At 46.3% G+C, this 21,745-nt stretch overlaps 1 protein-coding gene across 1 annotated transcript in view; it reads right to left on the reverse strand.

Moving 5' to 3' along the window:
- Nucleotides 1-1,009: 1,009 nt before the first annotated feature.
- LOC118584563 (AP-3 complex subunit sigma-2) overlaps nt 1,010-21,745 on the reverse strand; it is a 47,627-nt gene continuing 26,891 nt past the window's right edge. The window contains exons 5-6 of the mRNA XM_036188858.1: nt 3,570-3,677; nt 1,010-2,089 (exon numbers count right to left, since the gene is read on the reverse strand). Coding sequence (XP_036044751.1) covers nt 1,961-2,089; nt 3,570-3,677 — 237 coding nt within the window. The 3' untranslated portion in view covers nt 1,010-1,960. The remainder of the gene's footprint in view (nt 2,090-3,569; nt 3,678-21,745) is intronic.

Here is a 21,745-nt window from a genome sequence, read left to right on the forward strand (position 1 = left end):
TTCTCCCAGGACCATCAGTGCTGGGTCCTGACTCAGGGTTCTCCCAGGACCATCAGTGCTGGGTCCTGACTCAGGGTTCTCCCAGGACCATCAGTGCTGGGTCCTGACACAGGGTTCTCCCAGGACCATCAGTGCTGGGTCCTGACACAGGGTTCTCCCAGGACCATCAGTGCTGGGTCCTGACTCAGGGTTCTCCCAGGACCATCAGTGCTGGGTCCTGACACAGGGTTCTCCCAGGACCATCAGTGCTGGGTCCTGACTCAGGGTTCTCCCAGGACCATCAGTGCTGGGTCCTGACACAGGGTTCTCCCAGGACCATCAGTGCTGGGTCCTGACTCAGGGTTCTCCCAGGACCATCAGTGCTGGGTCCTGACACAGGGTTCTCCCAGGACCATCAGTGCTGGGTCCTGACACAGGGTTCTCCCAGGACCATCAGTGCTGGGTCCTGACTCAGGGTTCTCCCAGGACCATCAGTGCTGGGTCCTGACACAGGGTTCTCCCAGGACCATCAGTGCTGGGTCCTGACACAGGGTTCTCCCAGGACCATCAGTGCTGGGTCCTGACTCAGGGTTCTCCCAGGACCATCAGTGCTGGGTCCTGACACAGGGTTCTCCCAGGACCATCAGTGCTGGGTCCTGACACAGGGTTCTCCCAGGACCATCAGTGCTGGGTCCTGACACAGGGTTCTCCCAGGACCATCAGTGCTGGGTCCTGACACAGGGTTCTCCCAGGACCATCAGTGCTGGGTCCTGACACAGGGTTCTCCCAGGACCATCAGTTCTGGGTCCTGACATAGGGTTCTCCCAGGACCATCAGCAACATCCCAAGGATATGGGAAATGGACTAGGGGCCTGGCCAGCAGGAGGGAGGGGCCAGGGCTGGGAGAGTTCCCCATGAAGGTGTATCAGTTCCTCACCACCGCGCCTGAGACCCAGCTGACAGCATGGAGAAGAGGCCTTGCTCCCAGCAGCAGCAGCAGCTCCAAATTAGCCACAAGAAGACGACTCAGCACGTGTTAACATTTACATGTTTCCAAAGTATCGGAGAATGTTGCCCAAAGGAGCCCAGTGTGCCGACTTCAGGATGCAGACTGGAGAACACACAGTACTTAGGTTAGCAGGCTGCAGGCTCAGCCCACACAGCACCCAGTCCAGGCTCCCAGCTCTAGAATCTGAGACTGGTCAGTGGGTTTCTGAGCAAGGGGAAATGGTTCATCATTCACAACACCCTCTGTTTCCAGGACAGTGTATTTTAAACTCGAGATGAGTCATAACTCTGGGAGGATCCAGCTTTCATATTCTACAGACACCAGTCTCTCATCTAGAAGAGGGTTAGAGAGAGAGACAGAGAGAAAGAAAGTGTGTGTATGTGTAGGGGTGCCCTCCCTATGGCAGGGGTGGTGACATGCACCCAAAGTGTGATTTCAATTGTGTCCAGCACACTGGGAATATGCCGGGGCAGAAAATGCTCTGCAGCAATGCACCCCAAAGGGTTGGTTCTACAAAGGGATTCTAGGAGGAGAGGCCCCAGCAGAGTCAGCATACCCCCTGCCTTCACCTGCCACTGGCCACAGCTGACATCTGAAAGTCTGGCCCTTCTTCCTGGTCTCTTGCCCAGGAAGTGATACAGGATCTCGGAAGCCCCAGGTGCTAGAGAGGAAGTCAGATGTGTTCAGTCCCAGTGGTGGGGCCCTGGGAAGCAAATGGCCCATTCCACAGTCCCCAACCCGAGGGCATCTGTGTGTGGGAGGCAAAAGAGCAGTGGCTTAGTGCACTGATGTCTACCACGGCCATGTATATCAGAGAGCAGCAGGATGGCTGAGCAGTGTGCACCCAACTCCCTTCCCACTGTGAAAGGCTCAGTGTCCCAGGTGCGACTCTGAAGGGTTGGCAGGGTTCTGGTTCTGGACTTGACTGCTTTGCTCATCCTAAGGACCCCAGTTCAGCCCAGTCCTCCACCTTCACACGAACTGGGACAGGTTGGGAACTTTGATGTTGAGATCACCGATGTTGATGTTCCTCGGGATCTCAGGAAGGTTGATGTTCTTCACAGCAGACACAGCTCTCGCGGGGGCTGCTGACAGGCCGCCCTGGGAGAAAGGGGGTGAGGGTCAGTTGCTTTCCAGGGTCATGTGCTGAAATCTTAAACTGGATGATGTAGAACTAGAGAGTTCCAAATGGCACACACAGACGCTTTCTCTTCACTATTCCTCAAAGGTGGTCAACAAACCCATTTAGATAGCTGGAGCTCGGTGTGGAGATGCAGCCTTTGTCCCCCCGCCCCCACTACAAGTTCTGCAAAGAGAGCTGTCTTACGAAGTTTGATAGCTGCGGCATTTAACAGTGCTCATGGCCCATGGTAGATGCTCAATTAACGTTTGCTAAAGGACTCTGATATGGTTTATCTTAAGTATTGAGGACACTTACAAAGCAAAACAAAATGAAACCTTTCCTCAAGAGTCCACCTTACAGAAGAGTGCAAAGTTGGAGAGATTCTTTAAAGGGAAAAAACATCAGATTTAGGACAACTAGTGTGTGCTGGAAAAGGATGTGGCAGCAGGCTGGAAAGCGCTAACAGGCACTGGGAAGCTGCAGCAGACAGGAGGCTAACCCACCCCCAGGCTCACCCTGGAGTGGAGAGGGAGAAGTGAGGCAGACTTCAGAAATTCCTCCTTCCCTCTGGTCTCCAGACCCCTGCCTGACTCACCACTAAGCCTGGAAGTACTCACTTCCCAGCCCGCACTCCTCAGCAAACTCCAGCAGCCAGAGCTGTGGCTGGAAAAGCTTCCCCAACAGGACCAGCAGTCCTCACAGGAAGAACTGGTTTTATAGGAGAAACCCTCGAAGACTCTGTCTCTGCAGCTGAGAGCACAGTGGGCCAGGCCTGGCTTTCCTAGGAGCTCCTCCATCAGGTCTGGGGCCACATGAGGATGGGGTAGGTATGGTATTTTCTTTGTTGTTTTCTGAGACAGGATTTCTCTGTGTAGTCCTGGCTGGGCAGACCAGGCTGGCCTTGAACTCAGAGATCCGCCTGCCTGTTTCCTCAGTGATGGGACTAAAGGTGTGTACCACCACCTCCCAGCTGGGTATGGTATTTTCAAATCAGCATTTTTGTAGTTTTGTAGAGGCTTCACTGAAAACACAGAATCTTGAATTTCTCAAGGCTAAAAGATACCAGAGGTCTTGGCTTCTGGGAGAACAGATAAGTACCACCAATGTGGGCTGTAACCATATTCCAGAAGCTGGTTGCTCTTTCTGCCATCTGCCTATCCTTTTGGCTGACATCTCAAGTTGCCCTACCTGTTTAATGTTTATACTAGCTTTCAAGTTAGTGTAGACAAATCAAGAAAGACAGAGGAGGAACCACCTCCTAAGGACCCAGAGAAACACAAGCCACACAAACCCACATAAGCCCACACAGTACACACAGCATACACAAACCCACACAGCACACACAAACCACCCAGCACACACAGCACACACAAACCACACATGCTACACAAGTACATGTTCCTCCCTCTCCCCAATGCTCTCTACCCAGCCAGGGCATGGATACAGCCACTTCCTTACCTCCGACTTCTCCAGCCTGGTCTGAGCTTCAATTTGAGCCACAATTTCATTCATGTTTGTTTCCAACACCATCCCACCCATCACCACCTCCTGAAGGATGTAGTGCACCTAGAAGAGAGGCAACAAGATGACTCAGCACAGCACAGCGGTTTCCTTTGGTGGCGCAGTAGAGGGCCCGACAGGCCACATTCTGATGCTTGCCAGTGGCCACGTCAGAGGAGCAGCTGGCGATTGTGCTTCAGGAGTCGGGCACACTAGAATGAAAGGCACAGGTGGGCAAATCTCGGACAGGAAAGGCCCTGAAGGCTTCGGCTCCAGGTTACCTCTTGCTACTGCTTTGTCCTTACATGTTTGCTGCTGCCATTTTTCTCTGGTATTTGGCATGGTGTGAACAGGTGTGGGGGAATCCCCACTGCCTTTAACGTAGTGTGATTATCTCATGGAAACATCCCATTCTACTGGGCATTTTTATCTGTGGATTATTATGAAGATGATTTCCTCTTAAGCTGTATGGTTTAACTGAAGTAATGATTTTATACAATAATAGTGTTAGTTTAAATAGATCGATGATTGAAGGTTTTTAACAATTGTAGTAAGGGATTATGATGGAGGTTAGTTTAGTGGGAAAACTAATATAGGTAAAGGTAGGAGATGGTGTTGCCCCTGCCCGATAAAGCAGGGGCTGCAGAGGATAGAAAATAAGAACAGAGTATCAAGCAGCTAGGACTTAAGAGTTTTACTTGAGGGGCTGGAGAGATGGCTCAGCAGTTAAGAGCACTGGCTGCTCTTCCAGAGGTCCTGAGTTCAATTCTCAGCAACCACATGGTGGTTCACAACCATCTCTAGTGGGATCTGATGCCCTCTTCTGGAATAAAGTTAACAGAGCACACATATACATAAATATAAATATAAATATAAATATAAATATATATATATATATATATATATATATATATATATATATTAAAAAGAGTTTTACTTGAGGATTTGTATAGACTGTGGCTTAGGTTAATGATTAAGGAAAAAAATAGAGTCCCAGGAGTTAGCTCAAGTTCTTTCTGATGATGGGAAATGTATTCATGAGTTTCAGTGTGCATAGTAGCTAAAACAAAGCTTTAAACAATTGATTTTGTGTAACTAGAAAACAAAGAATTGAATGATTAAATAATGGGGCAGAATTCTAAAATATAAAAGGTAAAACAAATAACCCATTTTCCTGGCGACTATAAAGCTACTGCCCGTGTAAGTGACTATGGCGGGAAGGCTCCTGCTCCATGGGAAGTCTAAAAGGTGAATGCTAACTGAGTGTGGGCTACTGGAAATAATTTGTTTTCACCTGTAATATGTAAAATGTTCAAACATGTAAGGGATATGGGAAACACATTGCTTTTTACTTGCATTCACTGTTATCACTCACTTAAAAACAGAATGTAACCACATTGTAATTTGTATATTGCTGAAAGATGCTGCTGGAGTATATAAGCTGTAAGGGAAAAATAAGACAACAAGAAGGGAATATCAGGGTAGAAGAACAGAACAGAAAAGAAGTAGACTAAAACAAGCAACAGAAAGAATAATAAAATGAAGAACTAAGCAAAGGTCTGATTTTATTAATAAGCCCTCCTAACAATTCTGCTACTGAGCAGAGTGGTTCAACCACTCCACAGGATGACACGAAAGCTGCCACAGAAAGTCCTGCTGGGTAGAGGCAGAGGTGCTCACTGGGGCCTACAGGGTGGCACCTCACACCCCTTTGCAGTACTGAGGCTTGAACCTAGGGCCTTGTGCAAGCACTTTTCCCAGTCCCCCTTTCAACTTCAAAATTAATTTTGGACTCATGTATCTCAGACTGACCTTAAACTTCTGATCTTTGTGTCTCTACCAGCCAAGCAGTGGGATTACAGGCACATGCCACCATAACTGGTTATAGCCACGGAATTCAACCCAGGGCTATGTGCGTGCTAGACAAGCACAGCTGACCAGCGTCCCTAGGGCTCATCTTCTTGAGGAATATCCTTGTTAAACTGCTCGGGACAGCCCTATACTCACAAGCCTCCTGTCTCACTTCACAACTGGCTAGAATTATAGGCCTGTGCCACCAGTCCAACCTGGCACTTTTTAATTCCAAACCAAATCATATCAGCAATACTTGTAATTACTCTCTGTCAAACCAGGAAGATAGGAAGTACTACCTTCTGTTGTCAAGTAAGCATAAAACTATTGGACCAGCCCATAGGAGGCCAGACAAGGCCCTGGAAAGAGCAATTCAGCTATAGATGGGTGGGTTTATGAGTCCTTGGGCCTGACTAGGACAGCAGCTTTCTATGAGAGAGACCAAAGACAAGGCTGAAAGGGTAGCTCGGGTTTGAAGCAAGGGGTCCTAGCCTTGGGATGGTATGTCTGTGTGTGCTGTGATTGCCTGTGTGTACATTCAGAGGCTAGAAGAGGGCACCAAGTATCCTGCTCTATTGTTTATTCTCTGCCTTACTCCCTCTAGACAGGTCCTCTTATTGAACCTGGAGGGAGGCTGGCAGCCAGCAAACTGGAGCAACCCTCTCATCCCCACTCTCTAGTGCTGAGGTTGCAGGCCACGTGACCATGCCTGACCGTGCAGGTGCCGGGACCTGAACTCATGTCCTCATGCTTGCACAGTAAGTGCTGTTACCCACTGAACCATCTCTCCAGTCACTGAGACGACTCTTCGTTGAGCTTTCCTGGTTACTGCTGCACGTCTCTGGTCTCTGAGCACTAGCTGCAGTAGATCCTCTCCAGCGAGGATGACCCAAGGTGTCCTCAGACACTGCCTAAACCTCCCATGGGGCAGTCAGAGTTGAGAGCACTGCCTCCAGTCTCAAGTCAAGTGTCAACTTACTCTGGTATGAAGCAGTTTGGTACTGCATGCTTTCATGGATTTGACACTGGAAGATCCTGTGTCCTCCAGAAAGAAGGCATTAACACATGGAACTGGGATTTTGTCCTCTGTCCTTGGGGAAGGAACACATAATGGAGTAGTAACCCCTTACATGTACCCATTTATTAAATCTTATTAACCACTTCTCTGCTCTTGCCCCTCTTTTCTACATTCTATACAATATACATTGCCTGTATTATACATTAATATATTTCTACATGACCATAAAATTTGATAGGAAAAGTTTTATATTTAGGCAACTTATAAAATGAGAAGCAAGACTGGTTTTCTTATTATTCCTTGGGGGAACTTCATTGCTTATACTTCCCTATCAAATGAATGTGTTAACTGTATGGAAGTTCCTCATAATGAAAAAACAGAACTACTATATGACTCGGCAACTCAATTTCTGGGTATACACCCAATAAACCTAAAACCAAGACTCAAAGAAACATTTATTCATCTATAATCATATCAGCAATAGTCACAATGGGTAAAACATGGAAGCACCCAAGTGTCTACTCTCGGATGAATGGACAACAAAATGTGGTCTCCATAAAATAGACTATTATTCTGCCTTAAAAAGGGAGGAAGGTTTGATACATGCATATATCCATACAACATGGATAAACCCTGAGGGCACTATGCTAAGCAACTAAATCAGATACACAAAAATATACTATAAGATGTGTGTGGTGGTGCACGCCTTTAATCTCAGCACTCAGGAGGCAGAGGCAGGCAGATCTCAGAGTCCAAGGCCAGCCTGGGCTACAGAGTGAGTTTCAGGACAGCCAGGGCTACAGAGGAACCCTTCCTCAAAAAACCAAACCAAATAAATAAAACAACAGCAACAACAACAAATAAGCAAACAAACCAGCCAAACAAAAACAACAAAAAGACATACTGCAGGATTCATTGTACGAGGTACCTAAAGCTGTCAAATACATAGAAACCGAAAGCAGAATGGTGCCTGAGAGCAGAACAGGTGGGTATTGAGTTGTAGTGTATACAGAGGTGGACAAAGATGTCTGCAGATGGGGTTATGGTAATGGCTGCACACCAGTGAAACGAACTCAATGGTACTGACCTGCAAATCAACAGTTGTAAGGCTGGTAAACCTTAAACCTTGAAAAGAGAGAGACCTGTATCCGGACACTCTTACTGCTCATTCTGTTTTGCTAACCCTCCTCTTCTTCACTGGTACAAAGCAATACTTCTGTTGACTATTGTGTGCCAAGTACTTCACAGACCTTATTTTAACTTCATAATATCTGTCTGCATTTGCTAATTGAGATGGTTAGTTTTGAATGTCAACTTGCCACAAGTTAGAACCGCCAGGGAAGAGAGTCTGAACTGAGTAACTGTCTTTATTGGATTAGTCTATGAGCATGTCTGTGGTGGAGTGTAGATTGTTAATTAATATAGGCTGGCCCAGCCCACTGTGGGCAGCACCTATTGTCAGCATTCAGGCATCTGTACTGGCCTGCCCTTAGGGTCCTGACAGGATGTACCTCAGCTGCTCAGCCACTGAGAGCACCCCCGTGTGCATTCACTATGCTTCCTTATAAAAGGCGGCCTTGCCACCTCCCGTCTCCATTCTCTTTCCCTTCCTCGTCCCCAGGGGCAGGTCTCTCCCCTTCTCTCTCCCCCTCAACAAGCCTCCTACGTGGGCCTGTTGTATGGTGTGGCTCCTTCCCGCCATTTTAAAATGCACCACCTATAGCCTAGGCAGTGGTCCTGAACTATGCGGGGACAGGAGGAAGGGAGAGGAGAGAGGAGAGAGAGCAGGCACCTGACTGTGGATGTGACGTCCCAGGTGCCTGAGCCTCTGCCACCGTGACTTCACCATGGAGCGGACTGAAATCACAGGCCAAATAAACCTTTTCCTCTCCTAGGCGGTTCTCTGCCGGGACGTTTTACCACGGTAACAGAAATGAAACTAGGTTAGCTCCTTCACTTCATATCTGAGGAAGTGGCGATGGAGTTCTGCAGCGCCAGGAGCCACGGTTCCAGAAGCAGGTGCTGAGTGCGGGTCACCACATTCACTCAGGACCCCAGTGCTCATCACCCAAGGCTTGCTGTTGGTGTGACAGCTCCAGCGAGAACTCCACAGAGGTTCACCCCAGGGCCCAGAACAATGGACAACGCAGAGCGTCAGGCTGAATGGGTAAAAGGCCTTCTCACCCTGAGCAGCTTATCCTTGGACTCAGAAGACGGATGAAAGAGTGGCTGTGGAGCCTTTATGGACAAGGTTCGGCAAAAGGCCTAATTTCTAACACCACAGGAACCAGAAAATAGGAAAAAGTTAAGAACTTCTCATTTGAACATCAGAAAGATGGAATTCCCAAAAGCCATTCAAGTGTGTTCGAAATACAGAAAGGAGAAATGGACCTGCAAACCCACCTTCAACAAAACCAGGATAAAGCATGAATTCTTCCCAAACAGTGGGAAGATATGGAGAGCACAGGCAAGGCTCCCTTTGCTTCACAGAGGCGGCAAAGAGGATGAGGCTGAGTGACCTCACTTCCTGGAGACAAAGCACATGCCCCCAGGTACCAAATAAATTCTTTGCTGTGAGGGCAGAAACCTCCTTGGACCTAGGGTTGGGATCACGTCACAAAATACACAAGCCCACTGTACATGCCTCACGGATGAGGTCCCCGTGGCAGCAGAGAAGAACATCTTTGCACTGGGGAAGTTCATGGATGCCTACCTTTATTAGCTGCCTAGAAATGAGGGTAAATGAACTCACCTTAAACTCTCTAGCATAGTAACAACAAAGCCCAGCTTGGAATACCTCCCCAACAAAATGCCTAACAATAGCTGGCACCTGAAAAGCAAACCCACTTAAAAATGATTATAAAGAGCCATCCACCCAGGAGCTAAATAAAGACATAACAAAGAAAATTAGGAACCAAGGAAAATAAAATACTAGAAAATTGATGCTAGGGAGCAAAATTACAACAAAGCATTCTGAAAAATTTCGGAAAGGAAAAGCAAGGACAGCTGAGAGAGCTTGGGGTACACCACTGGCCTGGCATGCACAAGGCCCTAGATTTGATCCCAGTACCGCAAATCAGAGAAGCAAGAGACTATGGCAGAGCAGGGAGACAAGAAGATGAGGAAATGTATCACAGTGGGGTTCAGGGACAAGGTAGAGAAGAAATGACAGGACTGACGGTAAACACAGAAGACACAAAACTAGAGAGACAACTAAAACAATAAAAAAAAGAACAAAAGGAAGGAAGAAGAGAACAGTGAACGAATAACAGGGAGCCAGGGGCTTGGGATGTAAACTGGGGGAGTGCTCGCCTGGCATGCAGGTGTTCCTGGGTCCCAGCCCAGCACTGCACAGACCAGGTGTGATGGTTCACACTTATAATCCCATCATTTGAGAGGTAGAAGCAGGAAGATCAGAAGTTCAAGGTCAACCTCAGCTATATAGGGAGTTTAAAGTCAGTCTCCAAACCAAAGCCAATGCTTAATGCTAGCAGGAAAGGGTAATATTCTCATGGACTCAAGTGCAACTCACGGATTTTATGTGCAGTTGATCGCTCCTGAGTTTTCCTTGAGGAATCTAGACCATGTGTGACAACCAAGAGGTGACTCAGAAATACTATGGCATAAGGAAAGATCAGCTGAGTGGAAAGACAAAAGGTCAGCATCAGGGTCCATCTCTCAACAGCGGAAACAAGCAATGACCAGGAAGAAAAGTGGGGAAGAGAGACCAAAAGACCACCTGCCCTTCAGCAGCTGACAGTCCACAGACGCACGTTAACACTCCCGATTTGCCTATTAAGATCGTTACTGATCCCCCCACAAAGTCCAAACCTGCTATCCTTTACTACAAAGCTCTGGGAACCACCAGCTGAGGCCAAGAAGATCTCTTTCAGATGAGTAGTTCCATGCCACCTGTTTATAAAACTCACCCAGCAGGCATCACCTATTATTTCATTGTTCTAAAAGAGAACTTGCCAAGTAGGTGCCCATAATCCTGGCACTCAGAGTAGGAGTCAGGAAGATCATAAGTTCTAGCCCAGCCTAGGTACAGAGTGTGATCCTGCTTCAAAGGCCAAAACTCACTCCGGTGCTGTTTTGGGGAGGGTTGTTGGAAAGAACATGGTGTTCATTAGGAGGGGGGGTAGGGAGGGTAATGAAAGGTGGATATGATCAAAGTATATTGCAAATACGTATGAAATAGTGGAACAAATAAAGCACTCCTTACACCTCCCCAAGGGGAAGCCAACACCTAGGATGTGGCAGTAAGTAGACAATCCTTCTCAATTCCTTTCTTTCGTTTTTTTGTCTTTTGTTTTGTTTTGTTTTTTGAAATAGAATCTCTTTATGTAGATCTGGTTGTCCTAGAACTCTCTATATAGACCAGACTAGCCTTGAACTCACAGAGATCTGCCTGCCTCTCAGAGTACTGGGATTAAAAGCATATGCCATGGGGCTGGAGGGATGGCTCAGCAGTTAAGAGCACTGACTGCTCTTCCAGAGAACATAGGTTCAATTCCCAGCACCCACACGACAGCTCACATCTGTCTGTAATTCTAGTTCTAGGGGATCTGACACCCTCACACAGACATACATTTAGCCGAAACACCAGAAAAAAAAAAAGGTAGGTCTTGCCACTTTCAGAGAGGGGAAAAAAATAAAAAAGCAAATGCCACAACATCTTTCTGTAGCATTCAGTTTGTTTTGTTTTGTTTTTCCGAGTCAGGGTTTCTCTGTGTAGCCCTGGCTGTCCTAGAACTCAGAGACCAGACTGCCCCTGCCTCCTGAATGCATTAAAGGCGTATGCCACCACCACCAGGCTTAGTTTAATTTTTACACATTCTTGGCTTCCTGTGAATATCTGATTAAATTTCATAATTTAATCATGAAAACATCATGAGCACCCTTTACTGGGCACATGGCTCCATGGATGTAAGTAACCACAGGATGATGAACAGACAATAGCCCATGATATCCCAGAAGCCAGTCAGAAATTCTGAATAAAAGGCAGCAAACTTATCTGAGTGGATAAAGAGTGAGCTGAGACAGCTGGAGGCTGCCAAACATAGGAGTGTAAAGCATGCAGCCAAGAAACGAAACTGAACCTGGGCACCTGCGGCGCTAATGACAGGGGCAGATGACAAAGGATTCTGTTAGGAGACAGGAGGTGGCTGATAAGCTGGCCTGGAGGATGCTGGCAAAAGTCTAGGTGAGCACTGGAGAACACTGGGAATTCAAGCACTGCCCCATGGAAGGAGGCTGAGGGAAAGAGGCTGACCCCTAAGTCAGGCTGGGAGTCTGCTGTGAGACTGTCTTAGGAGTGTCAGAGGCCACACCCATAAAGCCTCACCAACATGACTGCCCAAACACAAACTGAACAAGAACCATACCAATGGGCTGGCAGACTAGATAGGGAAAGCCCATAAGGTCTTCACCCCGAACAAAGACCTACAGTAGGCAGTTGAGGAAAGCTGGGTGCAGGAAGAACGCACCAACTGATTGTCCAGTGCCAAATGGTCGGCCCTGAAAACATGAACGCAAGCAACACCAAATAGACTGAGCTGGTTATATTTACACATATGTATACACAAGTACATATATGCACATAATAACAACAAAAGAAGAGCCCATGAAGTTGAAGGACAGTGGGGAAGGGTATATCGAAGGATTTACAGAGAGGAAAGGGAAGGGAGAAATGTTGTCATTATATTACAATCTCAAAAATAAAAACAAAACAGTAAAAGGTATGTCTAGAAGAAAGCAGGGTCAAGAGGCCGCCACCTAGCCGAACAGTGTGCGCCAAACACACACAAGCTCCCAGTGTAATACAGTATACTGTTAGCTCGGTGACCACCTATCCTAACAACATTGGCAAGTTGACTAGGAACCGCTTACTGGCCTTTAAATAAGAAGGGCTGTTGGATTTCTAAGTTCTTGGCCAGTATGATGATACTCTGACCTAGAAATAAGCACAAGAAAAGGATGAGTTTATCTGAAATAAAGGTTTAAGACAGCCCCAAGGTTCCAACAGAACAAATCTGACATAAAAAGAAAGTGTAGGTGAGAGATGTGTCTGGAATCTTAAGAAACTGCAGAATGTGAGGGAGCAGCTGGGGTTTCCTGAGACTGACTTGCACAAATCTATGGCCACACTTCAATGAGTGAAAACTGGTGTTTCTATACTACTTAAATTTTTGCTCTTGAAACTCCTATCCCCCAATAGCCAAAAGTAGGAGTGATTTCAGCTAAATGCCAATTCTACAGATACTCTGATCTGTTTTATCACGTTCTGTCCCCCGTCTTAACTCCCACTCAGATATCTGTATCCCTTCAGTTTTCCTTCTCTAAAAAGGTGTTGCATCCTTCTCTTGTACCCACCTCTACATCTGGATCAATTGAACATCCAATATTTTCTTTTTCTATTTTTGCTGTTGTTTTTTCGAGGAGACAGGGTTTCTCTGTATAGACATGGCTATCCTGGAACTCTCTCTGTGAACAAGACTGGCCTTGAACGCAGAGATCTGCCTGCTTCTGTCTCCCTAGTACTAGGATTAAAGGTGTGTGCTACCACCAACCAGTCCAATATTTTCTTTTACTATTTTCCGCCAATAGAAGTTACCTGTTTGAAGCTGGGTGTGGTGATGTAGATTTATAACCCAGTACTTGGGAGGATCATAAGTATGAGGGGACAGCCTGGATTACAATAAGATAACCTCAAAAAAAAAAAAAAAAAAAAAAAAAAAAAAAAAAAAATGCAAGTTATATGTTTGAAGCATCTTCTAGAGGTGAAATAAATGTCCCATGGACAGGAACGTAGTAGCTAGTACCCGGTAAACGGTAGATGAAACAGGAATATCATCCAGTGTATGCTGAGGGTGCCAACAGTGCTTAGGGATGATGCTGGGTCTTCAAAGGTTCTATGGCCATATAAAACTTGACCAGCGGCTCCACTATAGATGTGTACAGAGGGAAAATAAGACACAAGGATGGCATCAGAGATGTTAAATGACTCGAGGGCTGCAGTATGCTCAAGGACCTGCACCTGATCCTCAGCACAAAAGAAAGAGGACTGTCCAACCCGCTGGAGCTCCCAAAGGAAAGAGCACTTTCCCATTGAGAGCCAGGGCTTGTAATGCTGTCCACTGCTGCGATCTGCCAATTCCCACACCTCGCTGCCTTAAACTCATTCTTCATGGTCATCCTGCTAAGCAGTTCTGTAAAAATCAGACAAATTCTTCCAGGTTTGGGGTTCTGAGTTCCCAGAGTTGGGGCACCTAAGTCAATGAAGTTAAGGACCTCTGCTGGTAGAGTCAAGGTCTTCTCTGTGACCTGAATGGGTGTCTACTGAGATACTTAAGTCAGTTGTGGGGTTCTTTCATGTTTCTTGTCTACCATGATCCTTTGAGGTTCTACGTTGAATTTCCTGTGGTTGCCCAGAGCTCCATGTTTATGAAGCATTAGCTCATAATTGCTGGTATAATGAAAGAAAGAGTCCACAACTGGAATTCAAGACACAACTTGTTGATCTGGCATGGCCTCCAAACTTGGCCCTCTGATAAGAGAGATTAAAACGAGCCTGCTAGCTTCACAAGAAGATTGACATGCGTCCAACAGGAAGGACACAAATGCCACCTCAAAGATACAGAAATCAGGCTGTGGAATTGTTGAGGGTGGAGACAGGGCAGTTTCAATAACCCTTCCCAAGGACACAGGGCGCCAGGACCTCCAAGAGTCCCATCCCTGGTTTCGTTTCTCACTGGAGTCAAAGAGCAATCTGCCTCTAACGTGTATCAGCAGTCACTGCCATTGGAAGCAAACCATCTGGGAAGTGGAAGGGAGCAAGCACTCCACAGAAACCTGGCTTCTCCTCTAGCGAAGCAGTCTCCAAACTAACCTGACATGTTCCAAAGCTGAAGTATCCAATGTCTCATCCCTTCTCCAATAAATACAGAAAATAAAGCTCAAGAAGTCAGCTTCAGTCCCTAGTATCACCCAAAATGTACCTCAGAACACCCCTGTAGCACTGACTCAATAGAATGCATCTCTCAGTAGAGATGGCAAGACCCATCCAAGTGGCCTCTTGGGCAGGGAGGGGAGGTACTGTCTCTGGAACATTATCGGACACTATTAACCACACTACACTCTTAGCTTACTGACAAGCACAGAAACCTCTGGCCTTTCTTGTAGTGATCTGTAGGCTTAGTTTGTAAGTAATTCCAATTCCATATAGGACAAAATCTTACAAAAGACAGGGGCACACATACCCCTGCCTGACTATTGATAAGACAGAATCAATAAGTTCAATAAAATGCTAACCCAAATATAGAAGAACATGGTCACTGCTTATGTTAGAAAACCAGGCGTTAATGCCACAATACCCATGCTTTAAAAAGGAATTCCTAATCACTTACAAACTAAGCCTACAGTTCACTACAGGAAAGGCCAAGTATAGATAACATTTCTATCCCCTCTTGGCTTAGATTGCTTCAGGAATGTCTATGAAAGGTCTTCAGAGAATAAGCAGGGAAGAGAGTCTTGGGAAAGGAAGGGGTGGCTCATTTTCCTGTCTGCTAGAGGGAGTGTGCTCTGAGAGAACCAGGGGAGTGGACTCAGTAGACTTTGGAAGAGAAAGCATTTTGGCTTAGGGTCAGTTTCTAGTTCTCATATTTTCCATATTAGAGGGAATGGAAAGCAGAGAAGGCGGCCACATGCCCCAGAGACCTGGAGAGTGGATTGTTCACTCTGCCTGCCCAGTGCTTCACCAGCATCTCAAGACATGCAGAGCACTGCTGTTCTAGTGCCCTGGGGACCGCCTTATGTCTCTGGGCCAAAAAGAAAGCGTGATAATCAGATCTGACCACCATTGGTGGCTTGCGCCCTGCTTCTTCCCAGACAGTTTGCTTTAGTGGTAGTAACTGTTGCTATGGGGTTGGAGGCAGACTTCTGACATACTGAGAAGTGAACCAGGGATGAAGGTCCTGGCACCCTGTGTCCTTGAGAAGGGCTTGTCTCCACCCTCAACATGGGAATATCTGCAGTGCATACCATGGAGGGCACAGGGAAGAACCAGAAATATTTGGTCTACTGAGTAACCAGGGAAATAAAACAATGCAGGAAAGCTAATTCTTTTTTTTTTTTTTAATTTTTATTTTATGTGCATTGTTACGAGCACGTTGGATCCCTTGGAACTGGAGTTACAGGCAATTTTGAGCTGCCATGTGAGTGCTGGGAATTGAACCCAGGCCCTTTAGAAGAGCAGCCAGTGCTCTTAACCTCTGAGCCATCTCTCTAGCCCCAGAGCTAATTCTTAAGTCACCATTATATTATTTTAATGGGACTTCTGAAGGTGTATTACATACTCCCACAACTCTGAAACAGCATGTTATGTTTAGCATCCCCACCCTCGTCCCAATCAAGAACAACCGATGCATTGCACTATAATGCTGAAATGCCTTTAGATACTTAGGTAATGTGTTATGTTCAAAGCATCCACTCAGCTTCAAACTATCTTTCAAATGTATGTAACATCACATCATGTTAAGTGCTGGGAGGAAGAGCGATAAGATGTGGACCATGTCCTCAAGCACTTGGAGTCAGGAAAGATAAACCTGTACAGAATTAACTATAATAAAGAAGATTACGACAAGTGCCATGACCCGTACAGAACGCTATGTTAGCTCAGGGAGGGCCTGACCCTAAGTGCCCGTGCCGAGAAGGGGCGGGGTGGTAAGTCACCTAGCAACTGGCTTGTCTCCATGTTCACGGACTTCTAGCACGGAAGAATCACCACTCACTGGTTCAGGATCTATGCTCTTTGAGTACTTACCCTTGACTCACCGAGCCAGGTTCCCTGCTCTTATTTCTTCCTTTTTCAAAGAAACCAATTCCGAGCGAGGGGTCTCTAAATTTTTGTCTTGTTTTTTTTAGTTTAGGACATCCGATGAAGGATCTTGTGTGTGACGGTAATGCTCCACTTCTGAGCCTCACCTATAATTTATCTCTAAAAATGTCTTGTAGGGCGAGGAAGATGGCTTAGTGGGTAAGAGTGCTTACTGGAGTCCAAACCCCTGTACTGACACGACAAACAAGGGACACATAATACACAAACAGACAGACAGACAGACAGACACACACACACACACACACACTCAATGCATACACTGAATGTGGACACACACACACATAAATAAATAATGTTTTATTTTTTAATGTATTAAAGCTGAAGCTGGAGCTCAAGAGCAGAGTGCTTGCCTAGTGTGTGTGAGCTCTTGAATTCAATTCTTGTGACAGAAACAAACACAGGAGGTGAGGAAGGAAAGGAAGAGCGGGAGGGAGGAAGAGAGAATCAAGTGCGCTTAAATTAGGTGTAGTGGGGCACACCTGTAATCCCAGTACTTGGGAGGCTGGGGTACAAAGACTGATGCAAGTTCAAGGCCAGCATGGGGAAAAAAGAAAAACAAAAGTTCCAACAGGACCTTTTCTTTCTAGTCTATCATTTCATTTCCCTTCATCTATCTGTTTGCATTACTGATCTCAAATTTCACGTGGTATTGAGCATAGAAGACAATCCAGACCTTGTTTTCTTTTTCTTTTTTTAATAATTTATTTTTGGGGTTGGGGATTTAGCTCAGTGGTAGAGCGCTTGCCTAGCAAGCACAGGCCCGGGGTTCGATCCTCAGCTCCAAAATAAATAAATAAATAAATGAATGAATGAATGAATGAATAAAACAAAATAAGTTTATTTTTATTTTATGTGTATTGGTGATGTGCCTTCATGAATGTCTGTGTGAGGATGTCGGGTTCCCTGGAACTGGAGATACAGACAGCTGTGAGCTGCCATGTGGGTGCAGGGAATTGAATCTAGGTCCTCTGGAAGAGCAGCCAAGCTCTGAACCGCTGAGCCATCCCTCCAGCCCCAGACCTTGTCTTCTTTATTTTTACCCTTGCCCTAAATAAGTGTGGGCTAACAGAACACGGTGCCAGTCCATCTTCTCTCGTGTTTAGGGTAGAGAAGTGAGAAGAGCACCCTAATTCTACACTACAGGCAGTACGACATGGTGTAGAAGTGTAGTCTCAGACGCACACACCAGGCTGCAGATATTGACTCTGCTATTTATCACTTGTGAGACCTTAGAGAGGCCATACTTCCAAGTCCATTTCTTCACCTATAAATGGGAAGACCCAGAATCTTATCCTTAGACCAGCCAGGTCTAAGGATAAGAAGATGACTCGGGAAAAACACTACTTACACGACACACCTGGTCACTCGGTGGCTGACACAGCAAATACCTGGTGGAGGCTGGCTCTTTGGTGGCTGTCCTCAAAGGCATCTTGTTTAACTCCTCCCTACAGAATCCAGTTTTTATCTCCTTCAGCTCAGAGAAAAGAGGTGCTCAATACACCCCCAAGCCGTCTAGCAGAAATAACTACCAGAAACTAACCATAAGCAAAGAACTATCCACTGTCAAACAAAAGTAACCATCAAAAACTTCTCCACTGCATGAGCTACATTATGCATCAACTGATTTCCATCTTTACCAGTGTCCTTTGGAGCAATGGCAATGGTGTCCTCTACCCTTGGATTCCAGCACCCTCCCATCAGATAAGGACAGTACAGTCAGGTAATGAAGCACTTTGATCACGTCACAAAGATCCCAAATGCTGGACCACAATGCTGTCTTCACAGTGACCCCCATTCCCACAGTTCCTGTTCCTTCTAAAGCATTGCCCCAGAAATGCCCAGGGCGTCACTCTACTGTTACCCTTTTCCATGTGGGGACACACATCCCAAGCAGTAACGTCCCGAAGACAAGCCACACAGACAGTTCAGTCTCGCTGAGCACAAGGCTGACAGCAGGAAATGGCAAGAGGTGAGGCTGGACAGGAAGGTGGGAGAGACGAACACAGTGACTGCAGGTGACAGTGAGGGGCTTCGGAGTCACCTTTTGGGTAGTAGTCCCCAAGTGTTTTCTACTCTCAGGAAAACTCACTTCTTAACTACTTGGGGCATTTAACATGAAAGGTTTCCAGGCAGATGGAGGGAAGGGAAAGAACGCAGTATGTCTGCCTTCCCAAGGGTCCCAGTCACTTAGATGGCGGCAGACAGAAAACACTTCTTAGGAAGAGCAGTTTAGTCAGAGTTAAGGGCACTAACTGAGCTGAGTAAGTACTAACTCCAATCCCCCATAAGTAAAGGTATGAGGTACTGTACTTACCAGATCCACAATCACACTGGCTTTATGTGTTACTATAAGAGGGAAGAGTTACAGATTAAACTATGACATGCCTCTGATTATAAGACAAATCCTGATTTGAGATGGTAAATCATTACTATTCCCCAAAGAAGTGAACTACAAAATTGATGAGGCCTGTCAAGGCACTTGCCTAGCCCATGATGAAAGGTCCTACGTTCCATCCCCAGCAAAAGAAAAACAAAAATAAATAAAGAAAGAAAGAAAGAAAGAAAGAAGGAAGGAAGGAAGGAAGGAAGGAAGGAAGGAAGGAAAGAAGGAAAGAGAGAGAGAAAGAAAGAAAGAAAGAAAGAAAGAAAGAAAGAAAGAAAGAAAGAAAGAAAGAAGGGAAAGAAGGAAAGAAAGAGGGGTTAGGATTTAGCTCAAGGGTAGAGCGCTTGCCTAGCAAGGGTTTAGTCCTCAGCTCAGGCAAAAAAAAAAAAGAAGGGGGAACCAAAACCAAACAAACAAACAAAACAAAAGACGGCTGCCTGAGCTGCAGAGTAAGAAGCTGGTGAAACTAAAACCCACAAAGGCTCTTCCTACAGGAAACACAGGGTCCTCCTGAGCCCACCTGGTTATCTCTGAGAACAAGGAGTCCTACCCTGAAGCTAGTGAGGCCACACGGGTCTGAAAGGCAGGGTCTTATTAGAATCTGGGGATTTGTTTTGTTTTGTTTTTCGAGACAGGGTTTCTCTGTGTAGCTTTGGTGCTTGTCCTGGATCTTGCTCTGTAGCCCAGGCTGGCCCCGAACTCACAGAGATCCGCCTGGCTCTGCCTCCCGGGTGCTGGGATTAAAGATGTGCGCCACGACCTCCTGGCAAATCTGGGGACTTTTGTTCTCTCTCTTACTCTCTCTCAGGATTTCTCTGTGTGGTCCTGGCTGTCCTAGAACTCAATCTGTAGACCAGGCTGGCCTCGAACTCACAGAGAGCCTTCTGCCTCTGCCTCCTGAGTGCTGGGCTAAAAGATGTGTGCCACCATAGCCTGGCCAGAACCTGGTTTTTAAAAACTGTTCACTAGGTGGGTGTGGTGGCTCATGTCTCTTATTCCAGCGTCAGCTGTGAAGGGATAGAGACAGGTTCTATAATGCCACCTCAACAGCTAGAGGAATTCCCTTAATCTTTTAAGAACCTGGACTCAGTTCAAAACGGGATTTGTGGCTTCAATCCTGAAAACCATTTCAGGACTAGTTGGTGTGTGAAGCAGACTTGAAGATTTTTTTAAATGTTAGTTTTAAAAACATCTATTTATTTATATTGTGGATGTGAATATGTGTGTGCCATGGTGTGTCCGTGGGAGTCAAAGGACAACTTGGGGAAGTCAGTCTGTTCTTCCTGTGGGTTCTGAGAATCAGACTTACATCTTCAGGCTTGATGGCAAGTGTTATCCACTAATCTGTCTCAGCAGTCCTCATAGAAAGAAATTTTAACACAGGTTTAATCATGAGGGTTCAGAGAAAGACGTGGAGCACATTGAGAATGAGTGTGAGCTGAGAAAGGAACATATTTCCAAGTGTGATCACAGGCCCCTTGAGGGACAGCAAACAATTTAGTGTCTTAGCGTTGGTTGTATATACCATTTTGGTGGCTCTCAAAGCTAAACCTCAAGAAGTTGTCAAGAAACCGATTTTCTGCCTCTTTTTTGACAAGACAAATGAGGTGGCTCTCGAGATTCCTTGGAGGAAATTATAACCTGGTAAGGTAACACTGGGAACCACAAGGGTCGCATAAAGGGTTCTGAGTATGTCCTTTCCTTGTAGGTTTATCCAAGGTTTATACAATGTAGGATTATGAGCAAGTAGATAAACGACTTAGGGAAGCACAATACCAGAGTCTGAACTTGACCAGGGTGAAAAGCATGGTAAGGAGACAGGCCCTTCAATGTGGAAACAGCATGGGCAGAGGCAGAGAGGAGAGACCATCCGTGTGCATAGGGAAGGTGCAGAAGGCAAATCTGGTGACCTGGGCAGGGGGAAGAACAGAGACTGAGGGGAAGATAGAGATCAGACTGGGTGAGGTGGATAAGAGTGAAGGGTGTCTGGATACAGCTGCTGTAGTCACCTAGATCTGAGGGGTCACATAATGGGAAGAAAAGAAAAAGGGTGAAGCTGAGCAAGCTACTGGGACGTGATTGGCGCGTTCGGTCACTGCATGGAAGAGGAGGTGAAGTAGGCCAGGAGACCCCATGCCTTGAAGAAAGTGCTAGTACAGTTATGGGGGACAGGTGGTGGGTAGGTGGGTGAAGAGCCATGGGAAAGCCCAGAGCAGTTTGGGGTACAGTGAATGTGAAGTGTGGTAGGTCATGGGAGAAGTATGCACACTCCTGGAGCACCAGCCTCTCACCTGGGTCAGATGTAACATGGATCTGTGACCCATTTGTGTGACTATGGATCAACGTCTGAAGAGAAGAGCTAGCCAGCAACAAATCTGAGAGGACACCTGTGTTCTCACTTGTCCTACAGGTAGAAAGGCCCAAGAGGTGGGGCTGGTGAGCAGGGAACCGTCGCTCCTTCCCTGGCTCTGTGTAAGTAACATACATGCAACACAGCATCAACAGCGTAATTCAGGTGTATGTGTCTTGAAAAATCAAACAGGATAGTTACGTCGGAAACTGCAGAATCCATGAACTTGGCACTCTGGGCTTTTTGGAGCACTTCTTGTAGGAATTGATTAATTACTATAAGTAATTGAGTGAATTCTTCTTCAATAGTTAAGTCAAGGGAGGACAACAGGGCATTTCTCTAGTAACAGAGACAAGTTCCAGAACTAACTCTTGAAGTCACAGGCAGACAAAGTCACAAACGCTGAACGGTGGTGAGCAATGTACATGGACTGTGCTGTTTTCAACTGGCATGGACCTACTTTCAGACTCAACATGTACCCTGCAGTCTGCACTGGGCCGACGATTCCCTTTACTGGGCACACAATGGCTTGGCTCTCAGAGGCTGTGAAGTCAATCACAACTTCTAGGGTAGGGAAGGGATAATCTGCAGACGAGTTATCATTTTACCTGGCCTCAAATTCAGACTTTGCCTT

This window comes from Onychomys torridus, chromosome 1, assembly GCF_903995425.1.
Source record: "Onychomys torridus chromosome 1, mOncTor1.1, whole genome shotgun sequence".
In the NCBI taxonomy this organism is placed as follows: Eukaryota; Metazoa; Chordata; class Mammalia; order Rodentia; family Cricetidae; genus Onychomys; species Onychomys torridus.